At 45.6% G+C, this 24,482-nt stretch overlaps 1 protein-coding gene across 7 annotated transcripts in view; it reads left to right on the forward strand.

The window, feature by feature from the left end:
* Positions 1 to 24,482, forward strand: part of LOC139390528 (rap guanine nucleotide exchange factor 2-like) — a 134,708-nt gene that overhangs the window by 96,280 nt on the left and 13,946 nt on the right. For 4 of the 7 annotated variants that reach the window (XM_071137695.1, XM_071137696.1, XM_071137698.1 and 1 more), the window contains exons 7-19: positions 8,861 to 8,992; positions 13,246 to 13,423; positions 15,017 to 15,153; positions 15,994 to 16,152; positions 16,474 to 16,626; positions 16,898 to 17,062; positions 18,889 to 19,008; positions 19,229 to 19,432; positions 20,674 to 20,782; positions 22,028 to 22,194; positions 22,455 to 22,573; positions 23,253 to 23,410; positions 24,110 to 24,350. In XM_071137695.1, coding sequence (XP_070993796.1) covers positions 8,861 to 8,992; positions 13,246 to 13,423; positions 15,017 to 15,153; positions 15,994 to 16,152; positions 16,474 to 16,626; positions 16,898 to 17,062; positions 18,889 to 19,008; positions 19,229 to 19,432; positions 20,674 to 20,782; positions 22,028 to 22,194; positions 22,455 to 22,573; positions 23,253 to 23,410; positions 24,110 to 24,350 — 2,042 coding nt within the window. Of the gene's footprint in view, positions 1 to 1,952; positions 2,461 to 8,860; positions 8,993 to 13,245; positions 13,424 to 15,016; positions 15,154 to 15,993; positions 16,153 to 16,473; positions 16,627 to 16,897; positions 17,063 to 18,888; positions 19,009 to 19,228; positions 19,433 to 20,673; positions 20,783 to 22,027; positions 22,195 to 22,454; positions 22,574 to 23,252; positions 23,411 to 24,109; positions 24,351 to 24,482 lie in introns of those variants that run through there. The other 3 variants (XM_071137697.1, XM_071137700.1, XM_071137701.1) reach the window with 2 other exon arrangements.

A 24,482-nucleotide genomic window follows, 5' to 3' on the forward strand; every position in this document is an offset into this window, starting at 1 on the left:
GAGCATACTTTTGGTCGTGTAGTGTATTTTGTTAGTGTAACAAAGCTATTTATCTTTGACAGTCATTGTAGGAACACTGCTGGGTTTTCCTATTTGCCCGTTGGGGCTTTGATTCTCATTTGAATTGGCAGTATATTATTGTGCCATTTCAAGATAATAATATCAGCTCCGAGTCACTCGGCTGCCTATTGTTCATTGTTTTGGTGTGTGTCCTAAATGGCACCCTATTCCCTATATAGTGCACTACTTTTGACCAGGATCCAGAGTGACTGTAGGGAATAGGGTGCCATTTCGGACGCAGTCTTGTATTGCCCTTTAAGCCATTGTTCGCTGTGCCTTCGTCATTTTAAAGCGCTGTTCTTCTCACATCTCAATGTCCGTCACCAAGCCTGGCCCGCTGGCCTCATATCTGACAAGGGGCCCTTTGTGTTGCCAATAACCAGAATCCCCTAAGGCAGCTGGCGACTGTTTGGCCCACCAAGTATTCCCACTCATAATAGAGAGATATACAGTATGTGATTGTGTGCAAATGTAAGCGTGTTTTAAAATTATTTTTTAATCAAATATTATATCCATTTGGGCTTCTTGCAGTCTATTTGCAGTCTACAAATTATTTGTAATTATGTTCTGGCCCCCTGATCATCCACTCAAGACAAAAATCGGCCCACGGCTGAATCTAGTTGTTGATTGAGTTGTTGATTCCCCTGCCCTAGGGGAATGGGCATCCCCTGTGTGTGTGTGTGTGTGTGTGTGTGTGTGTATATATGTATGTATATATGTGTGTATATGTTTGTATATATATGTATGTGTATATATGTATGTATGTGTGTACCTAGTGGTATGTTGTGAAGGGTGGTTACAGTGTGTGTGTGCTTGCGTGTCATGATTTGATAGAGCCTTCAGCCCCGTCTATGATGTGATACCACAGCCCATGCTCGATGGGGGCCTTTTCACCAGAGTAGGACGGGGGAGTCGGTGACGAGATGGCCTCTGACACACATGTGTGCCCCCCTCTCTCTTCGCTCTCTCTGTCTCTCTCTTTCTACTTCCTCCATCTTTCTGTGTCTCTATGCTTCTGTCGCCACAGCAACCACCAAAGGCCCGTGGGGGCGAGTCATGCTCAGTCGCCTTGGTTACTATACTCCAGCCGTTTGACAGTGGTGACATCATTGTCATACTGATTCAAGGAGAACTCTGTTCATCTCCATAGCCATGGTCCTCTTTCATTTTATTACCCCTTTGAGCAAGTCTTTATCAGGCCCACCTTTCCTCTTTTCTCCTCTCTCACTGAAGAGGATGCTCCCCCTCTCCCCCCCCCCCCACCTCTCTCTCTCCACCGCCCAGGAAATTGCTTTCCTGGTTCTGTTACCATGCCAACTGGCTGCAGCCGCGGTCCTCTGCTGAAGTGAGTGTGATAATGGCATTACTCTCGCTGGGCTCACCACCTCTCACGAGTATCCTTTTGATTTCTCTGAGCTTTTTGCTCTCCTTTGCGTCCTCTATCGCTCTTTTTTTCTCTATCTCCCTGTGTATCTGTTTATCTGTCTCTAGCTAGCCTATTCATCCTCATCCCTCTCATTTTCTCTCCTCTGTCCCTCTATCTCTTTTTAAGCCTTGTAGACTGGGTGAGTAGAACAGCAGGCACCACCGGCTGGACTCTCAGCATCAGTGAGGGCGGTCCCTATTCAAGCCCCCCCCCCCCTCTCCCCAATACACACACTGACACACACACGTCCCCCTGCTTTGGTCCACAAATGAACTGAGAGTAGTGTTAACAAAGCCAGGAGGCTGTGGCTCCTAGGTCTCCTGTGGCTACTAATCTAATGGCGCGTAAAAGCCGAGTGAGCGAGTCTTTGCGTGCGCGTAGGCGTGCTTGTGTTTGTGACAGCCAGCCTACCATCGGCAGCGAAAGAGAGCAGAGCAGGGAGGGAGAGGTAGGATGAGGGAGCGAACGTGAGTGAAAGTGGTGTCAGCCATTTTAGCCTCCCCCCCATTTTTCTGCTTTATTATCCACACACCGGAGCTCACTGGAGGAGGAATCTATCTAATTGGCATCAGCGTAAAAAGAAAGAACGCACGGCGCTCGATTGTTTTTCTCTCCCCTCTAGCCTTTTTCTCCATCCCTGCGCTGCAAGACAGTAGCGTGCGCTCGGCATTGCAGGCTGGGCTGTTCTCTCGCTGGAGTTAAACCCGGATGCGGGGCTGCTGGTGCGTCTGAAACCGACGCCGGCTTCCTTCAGCATCACCCCCTCACTTCCCAGAGAGAGAAAGAGAGACAGCCCCGGGAGATAGCCGAAAGAGGGAGGAATTGGAGGAGGACGATGGGGAAGAGGCGCGCTGTAGCATAGAGAGAGCTAGACCCAGAATGTTACATTTTAGCCCGGCGTATATTGTGTCATTATGAAACCATTAGCAGCAGCAACCAGCCATGGAGTCCCGTGCCAGCAGGATAAAAACCCGGTAAGTGACGACGTGTGCGTGTATGTTTTGCTCTATGAGCCGATGCCTGGATATGATTAGCTATTCTATAGCCAGAAATGGATGGTCATCGGGTTTCTTTCAAGCCGCGCTTAGATTAATGAATACGCCGGGCCCAGCCCGCTAGGCTAAAGCCGAGCGCCACACAGGAGCGCGCGTACGCCTTGAATCTCAACCTTATTTATCCGTCAGCCCGTAGTGTTGTAGGCTAGTCACCACGGCCATGTGCTCGCTGTCACACTCCGGTTGCAAGGCGGTTGGAATGGTTTATGACGGATGACTCGAGAGTATCTGGGTTCCTCATTAAGTTTTATGTGACACTTACGGCACAATACTTTGATTGCTTCTTTCTGCGCAACGCGCCCTTATAAAATAAAAGGTTAGCCGACGTCTTGTGCAAATGCAATACCGGTGTCGTAGATCATATTTTTTTGCAAGGGTTGTGTTGAGGCGTGCGGTTTGATGGAGGCAGCCTTGTGTGGGCTGCTGTCCATGGTGCTAATAGTGACAGCCAGACAGCGATCATGCAGACATTTGTAGGCTACTGAGTGGTCTGCATATGAGCTGTAAATGAATTGACTGGCTGTCAGCGACCGCTGGCATCGCTCAACCCTCCGAAGCTTCGTGCCTATAGCTGTAAATCACAGCGGTAGACGGATTGTGGAGGGTAAATGTACGTCTATGTAGCACACAGATTTAGCCTACTCTCTTTCTCTCTCTCTCTCGCTCTTCCTCCTCAGCAAGCAGAAGTATGCAAATATTTATAAGCCAATAGGGTGGGAGACGGCAATCAAAGAAGAGTATCATATTTCTGGAGTAGTGGCATCATGCCTGTGACTAATATGGGGAAATTGTAAGCCTATTTAGTGAGGGTAGGTGGTTGTCATAGTAGCATGGCTGTTATGAGTTAGTGCATCTATTTGTTGACCCTTGTGTGTATCTCTTTCGCTCCCTTCTTATGATATATAATTACTGTCCATTTAAAGGCATTGGACAATGCACCATTTGTTTTATAATTATATTACAAAATGAGTATTAGGTGATTGTCAGCAGCAAAGTTATATTATAATGGATGCCTTATGTGTTGGTTGGTAAGTGTGTTTTCTGTCATGTGCTCTCTCCCATCTCTGCCATGTTGTGTGTGTGTGAGTATGTGCTCTGGCTGGGTTTGGTAGAGTGGTATCATAGGAAGGGCGAATATCAGGCCTGTTTAATCGGACACCCAGCCCCAAACCGGCTTTAATCTCTTGATCCACCCGGCTCAGGAACACGAGAAGCCCCCACCGTGGGGGGGGGGGGGGGACTCCTCTGGGAATAGCGCCTGCCATATCTGGTCTGCCAACATCGGCATTTTCCCCACCTTCTCTCCAAACCTCAATTTTCCCCCATCTACCTTAGTTAAGTATCTCTATTAATTATCCAGGTAGAAGGAATCGCCTCCAATCTAGGTCATCTAAGTCAGTCACAGACCTAGTTTCACCCTTCACTGTATACCGAATCCCCATAAAGGAGGTTGAGCCCTGGCCAGCCCTTCCATCCACATCCACGGGGCTGCCGCCAGTGCGGCAATCTAGGTCATTAGGTCTACAGTGTAATTATAGGAGCGCCACATCTGCTCACCATGGACGGCACAGTTGGGAATGTGGTGTTGTGGGCTCGAGCGTTAGAGGATGCTACTGTTCTAATCCCATCATGACCAGTTGATTTGTCAATATTTGTGGCTACGGCTCGGATTAGGCAAATTGTGCGCTTTGGATGTATTTGTTTTTGACCTCGATGTTGCATCATAATGATTTGCGCACATTCGTAGAGAGTTTGAGAAATGGTCTCGGTAATGACACATGCACAAATGTATAGCGATTAACATCCTAGTAGCAGCGCTGATTTAGAATAGTTTAGCGAGCCGTGTTGATGTTGTTAGCAGCCATTTTCTCAGAACTGGCCATGCCAGTGAACTGGGGGGGGGGTCTTGCCAGTTGCTTTAGGGCCGGGGTCTAGCCATTTGCTTTATGGTGGGGGGGAAACAGCCTGGATATTGCTATTGACATGTGGATATCGACCATGTGTGTACTACTCCCAACCTCTGGTCACCCATTTGGTTTTTGATAAACCTCCCATTGCTTCATGTTCAGGGTTTTTTTCTACTTGTCCACCATGCCATGCACTTCTACGTCATGATGGAATCCGCAATCTGCTCCACCAAACATTTAAAATGCAGGCCATCTCAGACTAGCTTATAGGCAGCATTGATTTTTGCGACCAATGTTTTCTTGAAACGAAAGAATACAATCCAAAAATACAAATGTACATTGCCTCTTGTTCTATATAGTGCCATTGAATGCCAATGCTGTTCAATGTGGACTTCAACACAGTCTGCAATTGTAGTCAATGTGTACCATTTGGAACACAATTTGGTGTCCAGTCATATAAGACGGTAACATTTCCACTTAATATATAGTGCCAAGGAATGTCATTCAGTTTGTTCAATGCAGACTGCCAATGTATAAAATCTTTATAATTGTAACACAATTCAGGGTCCACTAATAATCTCTGCCCACTCTGCTGGAGGGGGTTCAGATGAGGAGATGGGGGAGAGGGGCTCTACCAGCCTGGGGGGCTTGTGGCCTGGTCCTGGCTCTAGCCCCCCTGATGAACCATTTGGTTCTGTGCACCGAGCCGGTTAATGAAATGTGATTGCCGTCTTTGATACGCTGGAATGACATCACATTCACAGTTGTATTGGGGTGTGAATGTATTGGGGTGTGGGCTAGCTTTTTTGCTCTGTGGTACACACACACACACTTCACAGCATGATTAGTTGCCCCAAGTTAATTAATGTTTCAAAGTGTGACTTTACAAGTCATTGCTGTTCTTCACCAACTCTTTTTCAATTCCGTGACATGGTTTAGTATCTACTACAGTTCTGTGGTGGATCCTCTCCAAAAAAATTTTATATAGCCTAATGGAAGTGAAGAATATTGAGGAGTGACTTCTTAACCAAAGACATTCACCATAGAATATGGAGATTTTGGAAGTGTTAATTCCAGGAGCAGAACAGTCATCACTGTTCCCACCCTTTTTAAAAGCTGTTGATTAAGTCATTCAAACCAATGTTAATAACGCTCCTCGTCAGCCTCACACTCTATCCCGACACAGATTTGTACCTGTGCGCGTGTATTTGGTGGTGCTGAATAGCATGGTTAGGTGTATAGGTCTAATATCTGGATCAGTACTATTTTCCTGTTCTAGTTTGTATTCAAATTTCTTAGCTGAAGCGCTGCCAATGTTCTGCTTTTCACATTTTCTTTCCGGCAGTGACGCCCTGATTTTGAAGCATTTTAATCGCATGCGCTGTGCTTTTAGGTGTGAAGATTTAAATATTCATGCCCTGTCGCTGCCAGGGGTTGGATTTAAGGAGCCAAGTGCCTTCCTTAAAGCTTTGAGAAGGGTAATAAATAGATAAAATAAAACATTAAAACTCTCTCAAATATTCATATTTAACTATATCTCTTGGAATTCTGTAGCCCATATCTCCTTTTGAAACGTTTAATGATTTTTCTACTCCTAACATAGACTTGGTTCCGTCCGGATAGATATTTGTGTGGATTCATGCTCCAGAATACTAATAGCAGTTGTTGTTGTTGTTGTTGTTATTCTATCTAGCCCTTTTGAGATTTCGCACCATTTTCTTCCATTAGCTTGAATGCTAATTCTGCCCTGGGAATTCTGGTGGTGGTGCGTCTCTACCATCTCCATATAGCTTTGGAAATTGGGTCATATTCATTTTAACTGGATCTAGTAGGCACTCTTCGATATTAAACACAGAATGATGGGCTACTTGAAGCCTCAATGTTAAATTCACTGCCTCATCGTGAGTCTGTGTGTAACTAACACCACAAAATGTTTCTGGGAGCCAGGTAGTTAGTTATATTGTACATGCTTGTTGCCATTGGTACAGAAGTCTTGTCAAGGCTTCAGCTCAACGGGCTAGCACAATCTTGTGACGTGTTGGAGAACCAGGTTTGAATCCCAGTCGGTCACACCAGCAAGCAAGACGCAGTACCCAACTACCCTCGCTGCTTGGCCTATGGCTACTTTGTACAGTGCCTTGCGAAAGTATTCGGCCCCCTTGAACTTTGCGACCTTTTGCCACATTTCAGGCTTCAAACATAAAGATATAAAACTGTATTTTTTTGTGAAGAATCAACAACAAGTGGGACACAATCATGAAGTGGAACGACATTTATTGGATATTTCAAACTTTTTTAACAAATCAAAAACTGAAAAATTGGGCGTGCAAAATTATTCAGCCCCCTTAAGTTAATACTTTGTAGCGCCACCTTTTGCTACGATTACAGCTGTAAGTCGCTTGGGGTATGTCTCTATCAGTTTTGCACATCGAGAGACTGAAATCTTTTCCCATTCCTCCTTGCAAAACAGCTCGAGCTCAGTGAGGTTGGATGGAGAGCATTTGTGAACAGCAGTTTTCAGTTCTTTCCACAGATTCTCGATTGGATTCAGGTCTGGACTTTGACTTGGCCATTCTAACACCTGGATATGTTTATTTTTGAACCATTCCATTGTAGATTTTGCTTTATGTTTTGGATCATTGTCTTGTTGGAAGACAAATCTCCGTCCCAGTCTCAGGTCTTTTGCAGACTCCATCAGGTTTTCTTCCAGAATGGTCCTGTATTTGGCTCCATCCATCTTCCCATCAATTTTAACCATCTTCCCTGTCCCTGCTGAAGAAAAGCAGACCCAAACCATGATGCTGCCACCACCATGTTTGACAGTGGGGATGGTGTGTTCAGCTGTGTTGCTTTTACGCCAAACATAACGTTTTGCATTGTTGCCAAAAAGTTCAATTTTGGTTTCATCTGACCAGAGCACCTTCTTCCACATGTTTGGTGTGTCTCCCAGGTGGCTTGTGGCAAACTTTAAACGACACTTTTTATGGATATCTTTAAGAAATGGCTTTCTTCTTGCCACTCTTCCATAAAGGCCAGATTTGTGCAATATACGACTGATTGTTGTCCTATGGACAGAGTCTCCCACCTCAGCTGTAGATCTCTGCAGTTCATCCAGAGTGATCATGGGCCTCTTATCGCTTGCACAGTGCTCCTTGGGATGTTTAAAGCTTGGGAAATCTTTTTGTATCCAAATCCGGCTTTAAACTTCTTCACAACAGTATCTCGGACCTGCCTGGTGTGTTCCTTGTTCTTCATGATGCTCTCTGCGCTTTTAACGGACCTCTGAGACTATCACAGTGCAGGTGCATTTATACGGAGACTTGATTACACACAGGTGGATTGTATTTATCATCATTAGTCATTTAGGTAAACATTGGATCATTCAGAGATCCTCACTGAACTTCTGGAGAGAGTTTGCTGCACTGAAAGTAAAGGGGCTGAATAATTTTGCACGCCCAATTTTTCAGTTTTTGATTTGTTAAAAAAGTTTGAAATATCCAATAAATGTCGTTCCACTTCATGATTGTGTCCCACTTGTTGTTGATTTCTTCACAAAAAAATACAGTTTTATATCTTTATGTTTGAAGCCTGAAATGTGGCAAAAGGTCGCAAAGTTCAAGGGGGCCGAATACTTTCGCAAGGCACTGTATATGCGTAAGATGAGCTCAGCAAATATGGACACCAAACCGAACGGCAAAGTTTGCCCATACCAAACGCTACACTTTCAAATTGAATTGACAACAGATCTTGCGCTTAATAGTGTTGAGTAAATTACACTATCACAAGACGCATTTTAAAATCAATGGTCTATTATGTTAGATAAATACACGTTAAACTCCATAAATGTTCCCCACGGATACCATGAAAGTGGGAAATGTTATTAATGGCGGCTCGTTTGATTATGAGTCACTTGGAAGAAGTTCAGCGTTAACTCACAGGCTTCATTAATATTAATATGCTCTATTAAGACTGCTGTGTAGTCACAGGAGAAGGAGATGGGTTAAATTAAACAAATGTAGAGGGACATCATGAACTAAAGAAGATTAATCAGTTACACCGAGAATCAAAAAAATCACTCTGGGAACTCGGAACTCGTTCGCTCGCTGTCAATTCAAAGGGCATTCGGCTCCAAAAATGATTTCAACATGTCAAATCATTTCTACATTTTTGCTTTGGGAATTCTGCTCCCACGCATTCCCCTACCAACTCCACTCGTGCCCTGCCGCACTAACTTCTAATGCAGACTGTACACTTTTTCGATTGCAATGTTTTGGTAAGGGCTAAATAAGTGTTGCACCCACCATGTAGCCAAGTGCCTTTTAAACGCCTGACAGCCGTGCGTCGGTGGTGTGAGTGGGTTTGCGACTGGTGAAACTGACCGTCTGTTTGTGTGTGTGGGTGTGTGTGTGCAGCTCCCCGCGGACTTCAGTCGACTCCACCTGGCCGACGGCCTGCACCCACAGGTGACCCACGTTTCTTCCAGCCACTCAGGATGTAGTATCACCAGCGACTCTGGAAGCAGCAGCCTGTCAGACATATACCAGGTAAGCACAGTCCCCCCCCCCCCCCCCCCCAGCTGCTCTTAAATACAAGTAAAACTAAATGCATGCTCTTCCACCGATCGCTGCCCGCACCCGCACCCGCCCGCCCGACTAGCATCACTACTCATCACTACGGTTCTGTCTTAGAATATGTGGACAACTACAAATACCTAGGTGTCTGGTTAGACTGTAAACTCTCCTTCCAGACTCACATTAAGCATCTCCAATCCAAAATTAAATCTAGAATCGGCTTCCTATTTCGCAACAAAGCCTCCTTCACTCATGCTGCTAAACATACCCTCATATAACTGACTATCCTATCGATCCTCGACTTCGGTGATGTAATTTACAAAATAGCCTCCGACACTCTACTCAGCAAATTGGATGTAGTCTATCACAGTGCCATCCGTTTTGTCACCAAGGCCCCATATACTACCCACCACTGCGACCTTTATGCTCTCGTTGGCTGGCCCTCGCTTAATATTCGTCGCCAAACCCACTGGCTCCAGGTCGTCTATAACTCTTTGCTAGGTAAAGCCCCACCTTATCTCTGCTCACTGGTCACCATAGCAACACCCACCCGTAGCACACTCTCCAGCAGGTATATTTCACTGGTCATCTCCAAAGCCAACTCCTACTTTGGCTGCCTTTCCTTCCAGTTCTCTGCTGCCTATGACTGGAACAAATTTAAAATTACTGAAGCTGGAGACTTATCTCACTCACTAACTTTCAGAATTAGCTTTCAGAGCAGCTTACCGATTACTGCACCTGTACACAGCCCATCTGTACACAGCCCATCTGTACACAGCCCACCTGTACACAGCCCACCTGTACACAGCCCATCTGTACACAGCCCATCTGTACACAGCCCATCTGTACACAGCCCATCTGTACACAGCCCACCTGTAAATATTGTTATTTATTTTTGCTCCTTTGCACCCCAGTATCTCTACTTGCACATCATCATCTACACATCTATCACTCCAGTGTTAATGCTAAATTGTAATTATTTCGCCACTATGGCCTATTTATTGCCTTACCTCCCTAATCTTACAACATCTGTACAACGTCCTCTAAATGTCAATAGAGCAGTCCCCCTTCCAAACCCCCCCACTCTGGAAGTAGCAACCAACCAAGCAGGCCTCCCTCAAATGTCCCCATAACCTCCCAACAACGTCCCCCCAACACCATCTAAACGCCCATAGAACAGAACAGGCCCCTCCCACTCCACCATCTCGTGACTGTAGTCGGGCCCCCAAAGCCAATCGCACCTAATCCTCTTACCACACACAGGCACCCCATTGGCTCCCTACGTCGTCATCTGCTGTGTGTGTGTGTGTGTGTGTGTGTATCTATGTGAGTGCACTGTGCGGGTGTGTATTAGTCTGTGTCAGTCTGTTGCCATTTCTGTGTGTGCAAGTGCACGATCTGTGTACAGTACATACTGCAAGTGTGTGCGTGCGTGTGGAGCGTTCGGGGGCCGGTTGTGCCCAGGCCCTCATCCAGTCTTAGGGCCATCTGCTCGGTCCTCATTAACAGGTCTGCTGTAGCGTCTCCATGAAAGCCCCGTTGTCTACTGTCCGCTCCCTTTCCTCTTTCCCTCCATAACACCTTTCCTTCGCCAGTCCGCCTCTCTCATTAATGACCTATCTGTCCATAGCTTCTCATCCCTCTATTTCTCTCTCTGTCCCTCCCCATTTCTACTCCGCCCTGCTCTCTCACGAATGGAGATGACCCCGACCCACCTATCACTTCGTCTGAGGAGGTTAGATTTACCGTCTTCAACGCGTAGAGAAGATGGATGACATGATGGTAGTTCCTCCCTGGACAAGCATGTGTTTTGGGTTGATGGCTGTCCACATCAGGGCTGGAGGATAGAGTGAAGGAGGGTAGATCCAGGGTAAAGACACAGGAACATTTAGTCAGTGTATAACGACATCACGGGACTCCAATTAGATTTGTTTCCGCAGCTGCAGACCTGTGACTGTTTGTTGCTTCAATCTCCTTAATAGTGATGAGACCAAGTCCGGTATTTTACATGGTCAAAGGACAATATTGTCTGTTTAGTAAGACTTTATGTCTACAATAAGACAACTGTTCAGATTTCTGAGTATTCTTGACAGATGTCTACTAGAGTGAAGTTTTTTTGGCGATGCTGCCCGTTCTTCTCATCCACGAGCCGTGTCCGCTGGAGTGCGCCATCGTCTTTCTCCCAGAGAGAAGAATAGAGCTGCATCCTCTGTCACTGCCTTGCAAACATGGCCAACTGTTTTGTGTCTGAATAAATCATGAAATTGGTTCTTCAGAAGGACACTTGAAAGCATTGATCCAAGAATAGCCCTGTTGAAATATTAACTACCCCCCCCCCCCCACCCCCCTTTCTTTTTTTCGCTCACCACACATTTATGGATCATACATCACATACACACGCATGCATGTACATGTGCACACACTCACACACAGAGGGGTTCAGAGTTTCTCTGTATTTCGAGGTCACATTTGACGTTTTTGATTTGGTTTTTAACGGTTCAGGGTTCCCAGTGGGTTGCGAACATTGTGTAGCTCATTGGAAATGTTGTGCGAATCAGATCCGAAGGTGTCGCAATCTCCCTCACGAACACACTTCTCAATTATGATCAGCACACAACTCATGAGCATTTAGTCTGTCATAAGCCTGATTCATAAACCGAGGTGGGTGGCTAATATTGAATTGACATACAACAATATTTAATCAATGAAAGCTACTGTGTGAGGACTAGCCTAGATCTTACTGTAGACAAGTAATGGGGTCAATGAAGATGTCCAGTGACTCATATCTCTGCTATTTTAGGACAGTGTCCTTCTGAGGTTTGGAGCATGCCAACAATGTTTTATTACTGTGGAATGTAGCTGTTTTCTACCGGGTTTCAGCATCCATAGACATTGACTTTCACATCAAGGTGAAGACGGATAGCTGTTTTCTGCTTTCACTGCTGCCGAGATTTCCAGATGACTTCAAAACAAATGTCTAGGAATCTCCATCTCAGCACCTCGGTTATTCCCTGTCGCGTGGAAAACCGACGTACCTCGATCTTCAGATTTCACTCCTTCCACAAATCCACACTCTACCAACCCTTTCCCCAAGGGAAGAACCACACCCCCTTTACTCTCTCGCCCCATCAGGCCCCTGCCCCGCCCACATGGCTGACCTCATGACGCCCGAGTGGCTACACAGATTGCACCCTGAATCATTAATGAGACGTTTGCACATGGTGGTTAAGGAGGAATGACATTCTGGGCTACGTTCTGTGAAAGACGGGGACTCTTTCAATTTCGGAACAATGTAAACACAACTGACAGCCCGGGCGGTAAAGATGCGTCTCGGACTAGGCTCCTGCAGGCAATTTACGAAGGCGACGTTGTTTCTAGCTCTCGCTTTGAAAAAGGCAGGAGTTTAGGGACCGCATTCAGGTAAGAGGAGTTGGTTCGCACTCGACACATCTGGGCCAGGATTGTTTTCAGTTTTCATCTCCCTGTGTTTCAAGCGTGGTTTTCGTTCTCTAGGCGGGGCTCGTGTTGAGAGCGCAAAACACGCAATACGGCCTCTCAGCGGTATTTATAGTGTGTGAGAAGCCTTGATTGATGCGCAGCGCCACAATTTCTATTAATATCTCTGTGATATTGTCAATTGCATCACTTTCGCTCCCTCTCGTTAGTTTTTCCTCTCTTTCCTCCATATTTTATCTCACTCTTTCAAAGAGGTTGTCAGGCTGTAAGTGCAAGCTGGAGTGGGAGAGTGAGAGAAAGAGTTGTGAGATAATTAGCTGGGTGTTTTATGCATAGTGGGGGGGGTGTTTGATGATGCAGTGTCTCTCACACGCACCTCTTACTGAACGGGCTAGATGTTGAAAATACGATTGGTGGTGTCTTTTCTTGGTTGTACTGTGTTACCACTGACATGGTTGTCGCTTTTGATGCGTTGGGTTGATGCAGGTTCTGCTTATAAGCATACTTTTTATAAAAAATAAATAATTGCCCGCCGTTATGTGAAGTTATTGCATCAAAACCCAGATTTTTATATTTGCCATCCGATAATCTCCGCCCACCAGTTTGCAGCTGTTACTACATGGAGTAGATGGGATGGAGCAGACAAATGCTTAGCACAGACCAGTGACCCTTTTCCTCCACTCATGTTACTAAAACTCACTGGTTAAGCTTGATGGTTGGTGTTAAGACGGAGACAACTGTTGCGTCATTGTCGTTCCTTTGACCCCCAGGCCACGGAGAACGAGCCGGGCGACATGGACCTCAGCGGCCTGCCCGAGACCGCCGTCGACTCAGAGGAGGACGACGACGAGGAGGACATGGAGCGAGCGTCGGACCCCCTCATGAGCCGCGACGTCGTGCGGGACTGCCTCGAGAAGGACCCCATGGACCGCACCGATGACGACATAGGTCAGTCCGTGTGAGCACACAGAATTGTCCTCTAACATTCCCTCAAGGCCCCCCCCCCTTTTAATTGTCTGTAAAGGAACTTTCTCACAACATTCTGGGAGCCAAAATCTATTTACCTGGTAGCGTGCCAGTGTTTCCCTACTATTAAGTAGTCACTAGGCAGAGTGCCTCCCTCTCCCTTCCCTGCTTTGCTATGTTGCTTCTTGCCTCAGTTTGGCTCCTCTTGGTTTTAATTGATCATGTTGGAACAGAAAGGGGAACCCTACGACTATTCCGCACTATGATTGAACCCTCACGCTAAATCTAGAAATAACTGTTAATATGCTTATTCCATTGTTTGATTACAGTACTACTGCTAAAACATCTTGTAAGTGCTCGCTAATTTTTTTGGCAACACATTTGGAAAAGCAATGGGAACCAATTAGCGTTGGCTTTGTTCACAAAGGGGAAATCATACCCCGAGTTCCCATTGTAGGCTCATCAGAGTTTAATCAAGCATTTGCAATTTTTAAATAAACAATCCACAGCCTACCCCCCCTCCCTTCTCCCAGTGCCACGCCCTTAGTGTATCTCAACCCCCGCCCGTCTGTATTAGCTAGCTACTGTTAATGATGTGCCCGACTCTAGGCCTTCGTGCTCTACTGCTTTCATTAGGTGAATTTATTTTAGCCCAGAGTGATATTCTGTCTGTGCCACACAACAGCCTGTGATATCATAGGCCTGTTAGCAGCAATACAATGATAGCGATCCAAAAAAAAGAGTCTAGTTCACATTTACTCCCATTTGAAACTTCGATGTGGTGTGTGGATGATATAGTGGATGCAAAAAGAGAAAATCCCCCTCCCCGCCGCCCCTCCCCGCTCTCTGTGCCGGCAGGCTTTTTTAGGTCAACGCCGTACATCCTCGCCTCTCCTCTCCCGGCACATTAAAGTTTCAGTGCTTCCGCAGGCTTCCCACATGGCACTGTTTGCCATGCCAACCACACAGGTCAGCCCCGCACCCCAGACTTGCTTTAGGTGCCTTGGAAGGGGATGGAGTCACTTTGCTGGTCCAAAATCCCCCCCCCCCAAAAAAACCCCACAGCAAGCTATTTCAAGGAGCCCCCCAAAAATTGCATGGCCCAGGAAACAGGATAGGCAAGGACCTATACAGCTGAGCTGAAAGCCCCATATGTGAATGAAGGTTGACAAACTGTGGAAGAGAATTTTGTTTTGGAACTGGCTGACTATCAACCTATGTATCTATCTCACAATGATCACAAAATGTTTACGCGCAGAAGGTCGCGCAGTTGTTTTAAAAAGAATTCTCGGTTAAAATGAAATTGATAGTTTGCCTTAGTGTACTTAAGATAATCCTCCCGCTGTTGGGTACTCATCACTATTGTGGGGTTGAATTTAATTAACTTTCTCTCACGCTAGCTGTGCCCTTTTTTTTTGTCCAAAGCCACAGAGAAGGTGAAGGAAGAGTGAAGCACTGCCAAGTCCTCCTATGCTCTCGCTCTCTCTCTCTCTCTCTCTGTATCTGTCTCTCTCTCTGTCTGTGTGTGTGTCAATACCTTCCTAACCCCCCCCCCCCCCTCCAACCTTTCCACAGAGCAATTACTGGAGTTCATGCATCAGCTGCCAGCGTTTGCCAACATGACCATGTCGGTGAGGAGGGAGCTGTGTGCCGTCATGGTCTTTGCCGTGGTCGAGCGGGCCGGCACCATCGTCCTCAATGACGGGGAAGAGGTGTGTGTGTGTGGAGGGGGATGTGTGTCCTAAGTGACTCTCTTATGTCTGTATTGTGTGTGCCTTGAATGTGTCTGGGTTTGCACGTCTATGGCCTGCGCATGCACTTTGCCCTTGCCATTACCAATGAAGGTTTCTGATGGTTTTTTCCCCCTATTGAACATGAATGACTGCCATCTCCAAGCATCTTGGGATCATAAGATTGCCTAAGGGGACCAGAAGAGAGATCACTTATCTACTTTCTCTTGAATGAAACCATTTTGGTCTGGTTTTGCATCCAAACAATAGTGAAAAGCCATTACCCTTAAGGGCAGTTCACTTCAATGTTAGTCCAGTCAATGTAAAATAACATCCCATTGAGCTGATGTGTGTTAGCAATATGTCCACAATACTGCCTTAGTGCAGTGTCGGATTTATATATATTGTTGATGATGCGCTAGGGAAGAAATTGAGTGAGAAATTGATCTCTTGCTATAAAATTGTACATCTTTTACTATCGTAATAAAAGGGTAAGCTTCCAGTTATTGTGGCGTTAAAACTGGGCTGTTTTTTATACTATTGAAACATTTGTGACCAATCATTAAAGATATCTACCTGTCAAAGAATGTGATGCTCATCATTTTTGTTCAATTTAGCGTGATACATTGGTCCACTCCTCAATCAGACATGGCTAACCTGCTAACTAATCGCTAATTGTGATTAAACAATGTGTTTCAAGGATCGTTGTGGTGATCATTTCCTTCAACATTGATCCTAGCCTGATATTAAACCCATTGATATCCACTGAATGATCACGGAGTACTTCTGACCGTTAACGGTTTGTGTTTATGGTCCCCCCAGCTGGACTCGTGGTCAGTGATCCTGAATGGCTCGGTGGAGGTGACGTACCCCGAGGGCAGGCCTGAGATCCTGTGTATGGGGAACAGCTTTGGGGTCTCCCCCACCATGGAGAAGGAATACATGAAGGGAGTAATGAAGACCAAGGTGGACGACTGTCAGGTAAAGGCCCAGCGCTCTGACTGGCTCTTATGATGGACGATTGGTATATTGAGCTGTGTGATTTTACTGGACCTTGTTATTTACCCATTTACCTTGTTTATTATTTACTTATTTACTTGCTTGAATTAAGTATCTAGTTATAATTGTAACCGTTTGCCAATAATTCAAAATGAATACACTGGGGTTAATTTACCAAGAGATTTTGTATTTATGTCAATGGTATCATAAAATAGATTGGATCTCAGCCATGCTGGTCTAAAAAGGATTGTGTCCCCAAGCTAACTACTACCCTCTCTCTCTCTCTCTCTCTCTCTGCTCCAGTTTGTGTGCATAGCGCAGCAGGACTACTGCTGCATCCTCAACCAGGTGGAGAAGAACATGCAGAAGGTGGAGGAGGAGGGCGAGATCGTCATGGTCAAGGAGCACCGCGAGCTGGACCGCACCGGCACCAGGAAGGGACACATCGTCATCAAGGTGGGGTCCTTCATTCTTGAACAAAGCCTCGTAAAAGGTCCTGTGACGCGTTCATATTGGGTGTCCTAAATGCTATGTATCCAACTTTCAGTGTTACCGGAAGGATTCTGATCTGTTCTCTATTATCGTTGTGAATGGGATAGAACAGTAGAAGAAAAAAGTATTGTCCACATAAATGTGGAAAGTTGCCTTTGCTGTCTTCACAGTGACATGGTCCTTGAGACTCAAAACAAACGTGAATACGCTTCTCCTCGTACACCTTCTCCCTTAGGGTACGACGGAGCGTCTGACCATGCACTTGGTAGAGGAGCACTCGGTGGTGGACCCCACTTACATCGAGGACTTCCTGCTGACCTACAGAACCTTCCTCTCCAGCCCCATGGTCGTGGGCAAGAAGCTCCTCGAGTGGTTCCATGACCCAAGCCTCAGGGACAAGGTCAGCTTCCAGTACAAAGGCTTTACTATCCATTTCAGTAAAGTATTTCCGTCATTGCATTGCAATGGAAGCCTGACAGTACTTAACATCCGTAATAGCTAACGCATAGTTAATACCACATAGATTAGCATGCAACATTCTTACTTGTTTTTCACCACCTGTTTTTTTATTTTTTACAATTAATAAAAGTAGAGACTCGGAGCTAGAAAATGGTACTTAATGTACTGCAGTTGAGGAACAATGGTAAAGTAATTCTGCTTTGAAAGTTGATTAACTTGAAGCCCACTTTTGAGAAATTGGTCCTTGAATGTTTTTGTACACCTACCGGAGAGCTCTTCTTTGTTTACACCCATTCAGTATCGTTCACACCCTCTTAAGCCTTAGTCCCACCCATCTCTTTAAGGATTCACATGAGGCCATGTGGTAAACACAAGTTTATTTGTCACATGCACAGAATACAGAAGGTATAAACGCTACAGTGATAGTACTTGCATACTTGCAATATCAATAACAGAAAGTGTCCAGATAAAAATTATTTTAGAAATATTCTATCGTTATTAGATGACGCTTACCAGATCCAAAATGATATAACCCCCCCCCGCCACACCTAGCTAAGTGGATGGGTCACTGTTGTCTAGACATGTACACATGTTCATGAAATGCAATCGATGACTGTAATCACACCTGCTAATTTGATGGGTCATGTAATAACCCGGCCGAAGTGGAGTCATTTGTTTAGACATGTAGCTAGCTAGGTAGCAAGCTAGCTAAACAATGAACCGGCATAACCCCAACTCCTACTACTACCAATACAAACATTGTCATAGCTGTAGTGTGAATCTGCAGGTAGCTAAGGCTAACAAACTAGGTTCAATGTTGACTAGCTAACATTAGGCTATGACTAGCCATTCAAATGGATTTCTGATTTGAATAATATTACTACACGGATCATACACGTAACTTTAGCTAGCGAGCCAGCAAGCTAACGTTTGCTAGCTAACTAACAGTATGCTTTAACTTGCAATAAACATGACTTTCTGACTAAATTAGAAGCTTAGATCTGTAAAATGTAGCTAGACTCTTACCCGTATACATGGATGAATGCTTCACGGTGGACTGGAACCATTTAACTCTACATCTTGTTTGGCCAGCGTTGTGTCAATTCACTCCGGTTCTCAGTGACTGTGGCGTGTGAAGAAAGTAGCCCATCCCTTATTCCTCATGATCGGTCGATAGCGCCTGCTAAATTCAGGGCATCAATCTTGTTGCAAAAAGTAGCACAACTTTTGTAGTTCTTGATGGCTAACTTTATATCTTTAAAAAACGGCAAGGTAGAAAGTACTGTCAACACATACTGAAGTGCTCACGTTATAGACAGAAGCGTGCTACATGGCAGAGCAATCCAAACTCATCTCCCGGCTTGTCTAGCCCATTCATTATCTCAGCCAATCATGACCAGTGGGAAGGTTCCTGACTTTTTCCATCGCTAAACCAACCAGGCTTGTATTTTAACAATTTCATTTGTATTTATAGGTGGAATACAAGTTTGTTATTAAGGCAACACTTTTTTTTTTTTTCAAATATTGCTCCTGTGAAGTAGTGATGTGCGACATACGCCTAGTTTCCTGAAACAAGTCACATATGCTTACATACACGCAGATTAAATTACAGAGATGAATACATCCTTACATGCACCCACACACAGACCTAAGTGTGAGGAAATGCATCGAACTAGCTAACGTTCAATCCAAGCCCATGCTCACCCACTTTATTTGATTTTTTTTATTACCGTGAGTGAAAATGAACTTTCTTCTTTACATCCCCAGGTTACACGGGTAGTCTTGCTGTGGGTGAACAATCACTTCAATGACTTTGAAGGCGACCCCGCAATGACTCACTTTCTTGAAGAGTTCGAAAGCAATCTGGAGAGAGAGGTCCGTGTCTCAGTTAAGCATAGCATGTTTCATATCCAGTTCAACCATCCTTTGCCTTCATTATATATTCAGTCAAGCATTCAAATGGTCAAAACATTTGCCTTGCACTAGCCTCTTGTTTCACAAATTAATGCTAAAATACATATTTTTTTCTCCCTTTCACATTGTAACAAAGTTGAGATGCAAACCCTGAATTACGCAATATACTAAACATTCTCAATTTTCTTTACAGAAAATGTGCGGCCATCTTAGACTGTTAAACATTGCCTGTGCTGCTAAAGCCAAACTGCGTCTCGTGACACTGACCAAGCCGTCGAGGGAGGCCCCGCTAGCCTTCACCCTGCTGGGGGGCTCTGAGAAGGGCTTCCGCATCTTCATTGACAGCGTGGAGCCCGGGAGCAAGGCCGCAGAGGCCGGCCTCAAACGAGGAGACCAGGTGAAGTAACAAGAAGGTTCTTTGTGTAGTGTTTTTTCACACGTTCAAAATGCTTCACATAGAAGAAAAAAAGTAAGGAAAACTTCCCTCCTCCACTACCATGTGTATGTGTAGCACCCACCTGATTGATGGTATGGCTCTGCTTTGCGCCAGAAAGATCACTTACATATCAGACAGCAATGACGGTGTAGAAGGGATGAGTGCTCATTCACTAGACTAGTTTACTCAGCACTGATTTTTTTCCACTTTGCCCCAAGGGTTCCAAAGTGCCTAGGTTAAATCCAGGATGACAGCTTGGAAACCCTAATTGACTGTGCTTTCTGTGTGGCTTAAAGGTATACTCTTAAACACTTCCCTGCAGCTGCTTCCCAAAGGAAATATGAACCATAGCATCCTGCAAAGCATTTTTACTCTTACAATTCTCCTGTCAAAACGTCTCATGTAATTGCCATATACACAGTGAGTGACTCTTAACACAGCGTTTCCCAAACTCTGTCCTAGGGACCCCAAGGGGTGCACGTTTTGTTTTTTGCCCTAGCACTACACAGCTGATTCAAATCATCAAAGCTTGCTGAAGAATTCATTATTTGGATCAGCTGTGTAGTGCTAGGGCAAAAATCAAAACGTGCACCCCTTGGGGTCCCCCAGGACTGGTAAACACTGCTCTAACGAGCTCAAATATCCTTATCAATCTCACTACTCTTTTCATCGGCCCATTAACGAGACCGCTTAGCCGAACTTACGACCAGTGTTTCTTTTAATAAGGGCTGACTCAGAAACGACCTGATTTGCGGCATCAACACTGTGGTAATGACTGCAGAGTAAGGCCCCTCACTCACAGAGAGATCAAAGATCACTTCCTGGTGCACCCAGAGATCACTTCCTGGTGCACCCAGAGATCACTTCCTGGTGCACCCAGAGATCACTTCCTGGTGGCACGCTCATGTGTAAATGCAAAGTCCTCATGACAAGGCAGCACTGGTCATAAAGCAGCTAAGAGGAAATAGACAAGTAGTGTAGCTGTTAGAGAGAAGGACATGGGAAAGGGGGGATTCTTCCAACACCTGGGAGGATATACGGTAGATGAGTGTCAGTGTTATGTAATAGAATAGTTCACGTGGCTCATAATGGGGTGCTTACGCCAGAGTTGTGGATTTGACTCCTGCAGGAATTAAACGGATCGAGGATGTGGAGGATTACTGTATGTCATGTTGTGGTATATTTGTTTTGTCTTTGAACAGATTCTGGAGGTGAATGGGCAGAACTTTGAAAATGTCCAGCTCACCAAAGCCAATGAGATCCTGAGGAACAACACCCACTTGTCCATTTCTGTGAAAACCAATCTTTTAGGTGAGAATTTTGAGGGCAAACTAACTATGAATGTAATACTATACTGAATAAAAAAAGTGTTGGTCCCATATCACAAATGGTTCATAATATGATACGCACAAAAAGCTTATTTTCCTCAAAATGTTTTGCACAAATCAGTTTACATCCCTGTTAGTGAGCATTTCTCATTTTCCAAGATAATCCATTCACCTGACAGGTGTGGCGTATCAAGATGCGCCTTGTGCTGGGGACAGTAAAAAGCAACTCTAAAATGTGTTTTTGTCACACAACACAATGCCACAGATGTCTCGAGTTTTGAGGGAGTAATTGGCATGCTGACTGCAGGAATTTCCACCAGAGCTGTTGCCAGAGAATGTAATGTGAATTGCTCTACCGTAAGCCGCCTCCGTCGTTTTTAGAGAATTTGGCAGTACATCCACCCGGCCTCACAATCGCAGAGTACGTGTATGGTATCGTGTGGGCGAGTGGTTTGCTGATGTCAATGTTGTGAACATTGTGAGTCCCCCATGGTGGCGGTGGGGTTATGGTTAGTCATAAGCTACGGACAACCAACACAATTGCATTTTATCGAATTTGAATACACAGAGATACCGTGACGAGATCCCGAGGCCCATTGTCGTGCCATTCATACGACGCCTTCACCTCAGGTTTCAGCATGATAACGCACGGCCCCCATGTCGCAAGGATCTGTACACAATACCTGGAAGCTGAAAATGACCCAGATCTTCCATAGCCTGCATACTCGTCAAACATGTCACCCATTGAGCATGTTTGAGATGCTCTGGATGGACAGCGTGTTCCAGTTCTTGCCAATATCCAGCAACTTTGCACAGCCATTGAAGAGGAGTGGGACAACATTCCACAGGCCACAATCAACAGCCCGATCAACTCTATGCGAAGAAGATGTGTCGTGTTGCATGAGGCAAATGGTGGTCACACCAGATACTGACTGGTTTTCTGATCCACGCTCCTACCTTTTTTTTAAAGCTATCTGTGACCAACAGATGCATGTCGGTATTCCCAGTCATGTGAAACCCATAGATTAGGGCCTAAGGAATTTCTTTAAATTGACTGATTTCCTGTAACTCATCGTTGAAAATGTTGCTTTTTTAAAATATTTTTTGATCAGTATAATAACTAATACTAATAATATAAGTAACAGTATCACTAAGCCTTGTTTCACACAGTAATGAAGAGGAGCAGGTAAGAAATACTCATCCATTTCCCGCCCTTTCATCCACCCAGTGTTCAAGGAGCTACTAGCCCGGCCGGAGCACGGCCACGAGGCAGAGGGTGAGGATCCGCCAGAGGTGGACCACAAGAATGGAGCCCCGGCACACCTACCCAAGATTGGGGACATCAAGAAGGGCTCGCGCTACTCCATCCCTGACCTGGCGGTGGACGTTGAGCAGGTGGTTTGTTATGGACTACAGTACCCATAATGCTTTGTGTATGGTATCGGGCACGGCTTCATTAGGCACCAAACGGAAGAAAAAAGACTGAAACAAGGAAGGGACTACCTGACATTGTCCAATCGCAAATGCTTGTTTTCGTTTTCCGTTGCAAAACGTTTTGCTACATTGTGCCTTAATGAATATGTCCCCCGGTTTGATCTCAGTAAAGACATTCCTAAAGCCTAACCTAATGGTATCCTGCCTCCTCCTTAATGCAGGTGATGGGCCTGGAGAAGGCCAGTAAGAAGGCCAAAGCCAACACGGTGGGAGGAAGGAACAAGCTCAAGAAGATCTTCGACAAGACGCTCACCAGCATCCTGCCCCCAAAACCATACAAGTAAGAGCCCAGGGGGAAATGTAACGTCACATTTGGAGAGGAAAGGAGAGTGGAAAAATAATAATAGGAGAGTTGAAGAAAATAGAAGAGGAGAGTGTGGAATAAAATGGGTTTGTCTTAATTTGTTGTATTTCTGAAGATGTATTGAGCTCTTTCCATGACGTAGACTGACCAGGTGAATTCAGGTGACGGCCGTCATCCCTTATTGATGTCACTTGTTAAATCCACTTCAATCCGTGTAGATGAATGGAGACCGGTTAAAGGATTGTTTTAAGCCTTGAGACCTGGATGTGTGTATGTGTGCCATTCAGAGGGTGATTTAACTTCCTTTGAACAGGGTAGGGTAGTAGGTGTTCAGGTGCACCGGTTTGTCTCAAGAACTGCAGCGCTGCTGTGTGTCTCAAGAATGGTCCACCACCCAAAGGACATTTCTGCCAATTTGTGGGAAGCATTGGAGTCCACATGGGCCAGCTTCCCTGTGGAACGTTTTCGACACCTTGTACAGTCCAAGCCCTGACGAATTGAGGCTGTTCTGAGGGCAGAGGGGTGGGGGTGCACAACTCAATATTAGGATATTCTTAATGTTTTGTACACTGTCTACTTTACTGTACAAACATCGCCCTCTATCCTCTGAAAGTGGAACTGCTCGTAACCCCTCCCTCCCTCCGTGTTTCCGTAGCGATGTGGGCGTGGGCCAGTCGCAGGACGACAGCATCGTGGGCCTGAAGCAGTCCAAGCAGATTCCGGCCTCGCTGCCTGTCAGCAGCAACCTATCGTCCAGCAACCCTGACCTGCTGCAGTCCCACCACCGCATCCTGGACTTCAACAACCAACCGGGTGAGGACAGACAGACACGCCTCCTTTGAACCTCTAGTATACAGCTGTATATGAGAAGCACAGCGTGGTTGTCTTCAGCTCCCTTGAAGCCGTCTATTTCGCATGCATTTATATACATTGCTAACCGTGCACGTACTTTGCCAGTTGTCTGGCATCCATGTTTGACACACCCATTTACGTTCTCCTACACACACTCTTTGTGTTCCTTCAGCCCCGGTCGTGACAAGTGAGTATCACGCTGCTGCTGCTCTGCCCACGGCAACGCTTGTCCTCTTTGCCAGCTAACTGCTTTTTCGTTTTACAAGCGTCCTATAGTGTTTCTAAAACTGGTCTCTAAAGGGCTAACGTTTAACTGTGGTTATGGTCTGGGCTTGTCGGTCTTGATAAAAAGCAGGCATCAAGTCGGTGTGTTTTAATGGGGTAACGCACGCCTAAATCTAACTGGAGTGCAGGTTCAAAGGAATCGTTCCTGTAAACATTTGACGGAGTGTAAGCAGCCAGCATTACATTGACCCGTACATTCTCAGTGCATATTGGTGTGTTGGGAAACAATGGTACATGAATTATGCGACTGCATGATAAAATTGCAATGCAATTTAAGTGATCTACATATCCCAAATGAGGATTCCGCCCCAATGTTTGTCCAACATTGTGTTGAGGTTATACCTCTAACACCCCCCCCCCACCTCCCCCCCACAGACATGTCCGACCAGGTGCTGCGAGTGTTCAAGGCAGACCAACAGAGTCGATACATCATGATTGGTAAGGACACCACGGCCAAGGAGGTGGTGGCCCAGGCCATCCGAGAGTTCGCCCTGACCGCGGTGCCCGAAGCCTATTCGCTGTGCGAGGTGTCCGTCACGCCGGAGGGTGTCATCAAGCAACGGCGGCTACCAGAGCAGCTGTCCAAGCTGGCTGATAGGATACAGCTCAGTGGCAGGTAAGGGCTGTTTTTTAAAATTCACCCCCCCCCCCCATTATTTATACAGTTTTGTCCCATCTCTTGTACAAAAGCTAGCAAATACTCTCAAGTCTCCCCTTCCTCTTGTGCTGACTTTCTCTTGACCATTCC

The sequence above is a fragment of the Oncorhynchus clarkii genome, chromosome 31, assembly GCF_045791955.1.
Source record: "Oncorhynchus clarkii lewisi isolate Uvic-CL-2024 chromosome 31, UVic_Ocla_1.0, whole genome shotgun sequence".
NCBI classification, from domain to species: Eukaryota; Metazoa; Chordata; class Actinopteri; order Salmoniformes; family Salmonidae; genus Oncorhynchus; species Oncorhynchus clarkii.